General features: G+C 40.8%; 1 protein-coding gene across 1 annotated transcript in view; it reads right to left on the minus strand.

Annotated features, from left to right (window-relative positions):
- The window catches only part of tbc1d19 (TBC1 domain family, member 19), a 14,703-nt gene extending 11,361 nt beyond the window's left edge, over positions 1-3,342 (minus strand). The window contains exons 1-5 of the mRNA XM_010792702.1: positions 3,142-3,342; positions 2,925-2,997; positions 2,778-2,823; positions 370-445; positions 145-219 (exon numbers count right to left, since the gene is read on the minus strand). Of these exons, the coding sequence (XP_010791004.1) occupies positions 145-219; positions 370-445; positions 2,778-2,823; positions 2,925-2,997; positions 3,142-3,237 (366 nt within the window). The 5' untranslated portion in view covers positions 3,238-3,342. The remainder of the gene's footprint in view (positions 1-144; positions 220-369; positions 446-2,777; positions 2,824-2,924; positions 2,998-3,141) is intronic.
- Between the last annotated feature and the right edge of the window lie 784 nt (positions 3,343-4,126).

Consider the following 4,126-nt stretch of genomic DNA (forward strand, 5'->3'; position numbering starts at 1 on the left):
GGATCTCAGCAAGCAAAACACAAGTTGAAAATGTCACATCGGAATAACGTGCTCATACATAAAAACATGTGTGCAAGTAATAAAAAGACTCAGGATCAGTTGTTATTGTGCTATGTTAGCCACGATTGACAATATTTTCGCTACCATGCGAGCCAGAGGCACTCCGAGCTCTGTGCTCATGCTGTTCAGGCTTTTGAGGACACGCTTCTCCCAGCTTGCCTGTGGAAGAGAGCACACACACACATTCAGAAACACTGGGCTTCAGACACCAAGAGGAGAGGCTGCGTCTTAGATATCAGCAGGAGAAAGGACATGAGTCTGGGATGTTGAGGAAGAGGGAGTGATGCAGATAAGAGGAGACAGGCTGACCTGAGTTTTGCGCATGTAGGCGAGCGGCTCTTTGAGATGTTCAGGAGGGGCGACCGGGTGGCTGGGGGGCAACTGGCTAGAGTAAACAAACCGGGAGGGGGCAAAGAGTGTAAAAGCATTGAGTTAATACATAAGAGACGCCACAGGTAAGGTGTCAAACATTATCTTTAAAACAGGCACCATTAGCGCCCGGCTCAATAGGCTCAGATGAGTCATCTCCAGTCTTTCCCCCTCTAAGCAAGCTTTAGTTTATTGAATGACTCAAGGTCTTAGAGCATTAAACAACCTTAAACCTAACCTAAACACCGATAAGAGCACATATGGCTGACTAATGGCCAAAAGGACGAGGCATTAGTCAAAGTCATATTTCATCCTTTAAAAGCAAAGCATTAGGAGTGCTAACTCTCAGTCTGAGCCTCAAGAGAGCGGCGAGTGCTTGTTGCCCTCAAAAGGTAAAGGAGAGCAGTCGAGGAATACTTTTCCAAGCTGTTTATTCAACTTTAAAGAGTTTTCCGGCTCAATTGCTCTAATAAAGATTATGAAAGGGAACTAAAAGGCCATAAATCTGGATTATTGTGGAGTACTAAACTTGTTTTACAATCTCTTATCGACCTAATTCCAGTGTTTGTTTGCCAAAATAGCCGAGTAATGACGCAAATAATACTGATGGGAAATGAGAAAATAACAAGTTGAGGTCAAAATGTGTGTACAAAAATGTGCACTTTGCAACCAAATGATCTACTTTAATCATAACTGTACACGAACAGCATGTTTACCCAGTGAGCTCTATCCTAATCTTCCACTATAGTGAGATGTTTGGCAATTAAAATGCATGCTGCCAGTACACCGATCATAAAAACCACAATCAGATGGTGAAAATCCAATAAAATAAATTAAATAAACATTTATAAGCTGTTAATAGTCAATTACCCAGCGGGCCTGGTTGCGCTTGTTAAAATTATCCAAAGGGGTTTACTCTTCTCCAAAACAACCCCAGTGATTAAAAACTCTAAACACGCAGAATAAAGATGTGTTTTCTCAGACACTATTTGGCACAGGTTTTCTGCTGCAATTGAGCTGCGGCAAACGTTTGATCAGCTTCCTTATCTCATCTAGAGAATAAAATACTTCATCAGTCAAAAAAATATACTCAAAAGTGCATGACCAAAATGACAGGTGACCAAAATAAACTGAACGCTACCCTGATTTAAATGAGGGATTTCTCCACGTTTGAGACTTGTTGGAAATAGCGTGAATCGTGAAAGTACACAACAACAACAAAATATTGGTCTTTCTGTTTTTAGAAATTGTAATAAAAAAAGTCATATTAAAGCTATGGAAGGCAGTGTTTCCCCTATATACAAATAGTGGCGGCGCAGCGCCGCTGCTGAAATATGAGCGCCGCTCCTAGGGGGCGCCAGCCAGGTACCCAAAAAATAAATAAATAAAAATGTCTTTACTTTTTTTTTTTTTTCTTAAAATAATAATAAGTGGTGACCCTTTTTCATTTTTGATTGTTTGTTATGTGGATTTGTAGTATTTGTGTTACTGGCATAGGCGACACAGGTGGTCGCCTAGGGCGCCAGATCTGGGGGGCGCTGCGCTGGTAGCTCTGGGAGGGAAAAAACATTTTTGACCGTTGGCGCTCATCCAAATGTTCGGCCTTGATGTAACAACATTCATAATTAAGTAAATGTAACACCCTTTTCACCCCGGTTACACGTTTAATTTGCCCTGTACGGTGGGCGCTGTAAGTGATGAAAGTGGGGGATGTTGGCTTATCAGGCGCCCGCAGCTCACAGCCAAAGTGCAAGCGTGGTAGCGAGAGAGCGAGCAAGGGAGAGGGCGCACCGGTACCGGCGCTGTTGTTATTAGAATCTGGTGCTAGCTGCGCTAACGGATATAAGAAGTAGATGTTTCTACAACCAGGGTGGAGGAGAGCTCTCCTGTCAGACTGAGAGGCTCAGTGAGGTCAAGGACTCTCTGAGTATTTAGATAGTTAATTTTAGTCTAAGTTATCTCAGTGGGTCTCAAACGTTTTGACCACAAATTATGTAAACACATATTTCCAAGGCACTCCTTTATAATTATTAGGATAAATAAAAACAGGTTTGAAATCATTCCAATGTATACTATAGGACAGTTAACCTCAAGAGCCTTTCTTGTACATAGAAACAAATTGGCGGGGCGCACTTCGCACGCACACACACTAAAAAATTCCACGCGCTCCGCGCTCACATTATGCTGGGCCCACGTGCCTTCGCACCGCTGCTATGACTCCATCCTAGGGGAAACACTGGAAGGGCTAATTGCAAACCACAATAATCCGAGTAGCTCCTAACAGGTGTGTGTATACAGATACAGGTGCATGTCACACAAAAAACACTTACAAACTGAATGTAACTTACACATGCAGTTCTCTGTATACTGCATTCTGTAGCTGCCTTTCCCAGCCTGCAACACAAGGGAAAAAAAGGTTATTTATTATTGTTACATCATATATTTATTGCATTGTATGAGGAAAGGAGAAGACAGAAATATGAGAATACACCCACCTGATGTTTTGAGAAAACTGCGTACGTCCTCTTTAAGGGACTCCAATTTTATTTCAGGTTGATGCAAACATTCCTACACAACATTAGGGGAAATAAAGTTAGAAATTGTATCCGTTTTGCAACTTCTAAGAAGAAGTACAAATGCAACTGTTTACGACACTTTGAGGTGCACAACAACCTGCTCGTTAGCCACATGCTAGCTCGTTAGCTCACTCACTTTGGCTTGCCTCTCTATCTGAGAGTGTAAATGGCTTCCCTTCAGCCGCTGCACGATCTGAGCGATGGTCAGAGATAACTCGGAGCCTTCTTCCATCCTGCTTTATTTAAGTTTTGGGTGTGAAAGGGCACAGTTTGTTGTGTTGTTCACTAGCAGCATCCGGCTATGCGGCAGCTGCCCGCTGCAGAGGTTACTTAGCAACTGTGTCAGATCGTGTGCAGGGGAAACAAGAACCAGATACTTTGGTTCCGACATGAAATATCAGTTCCGACGGTAAAAACATACATTAAACACACGAGAAAATCACTTTACATGTTATTTATTTTAATTGGTGGGATGTAGCTAACTAAGTGTATTTAATCGCATGATGTACTTAAGGACAGTGTTGAGGTAGGCTACCTGTGCTTTAAGTGCAATGCTAAACAGTACTCCACTGCAATTTAGATGTAAATTATTGCACTTGCATTTATCTGACAGTTACATACAATGACTCTTCTAAAATCAGATTACAAAATATAATTCAATGTTATATCTCATCACCTTATAAGGTAGTGAATATTATCCAATAACATACCTTGACAGATGTAGTTTTATGCAGATTGAATAGCCTACTTTACTTGAGTAAATTTAGCCTGTTAAAACACTTTTACTCGTAATATGGAATACTTTTACGTTTTGGTAGTAAACAATCGTGGGATTGCTTCCATATTTCCCATTTTTTAAATAGTCACATAATGTTTTTTGTTGACCTCAACACCCTTGCCTATTCAAGTGTGTTTTACTCTTATTAACGAGACAAAGTCAAATTAAGATTTGTTCTAAATGTGGGTGTTTGACAACATATAGGGCCATTCATGTGTTTGATTATAATACCAGCCCTAAAATATCACCAACTTTTTATACATGTTTCTCTTCCAAGGATTTCCTAATGAGTCCATATACTAACAATAATTGTAATATATTGGCTCAACATGTGTCTGATTCC

This window comes from Notothenia coriiceps, unplaced genomic scaffold, assembly GCF_000735185.1.
Source record: "Notothenia coriiceps isolate Sejong01 unplaced genomic scaffold, NC01 NC01_scaffold00036537, whole genome shotgun sequence".
Lineage (NCBI taxonomy): Eukaryota > Metazoa > Chordata > Actinopteri > Perciformes > Nototheniidae > Notothenia > Notothenia coriiceps.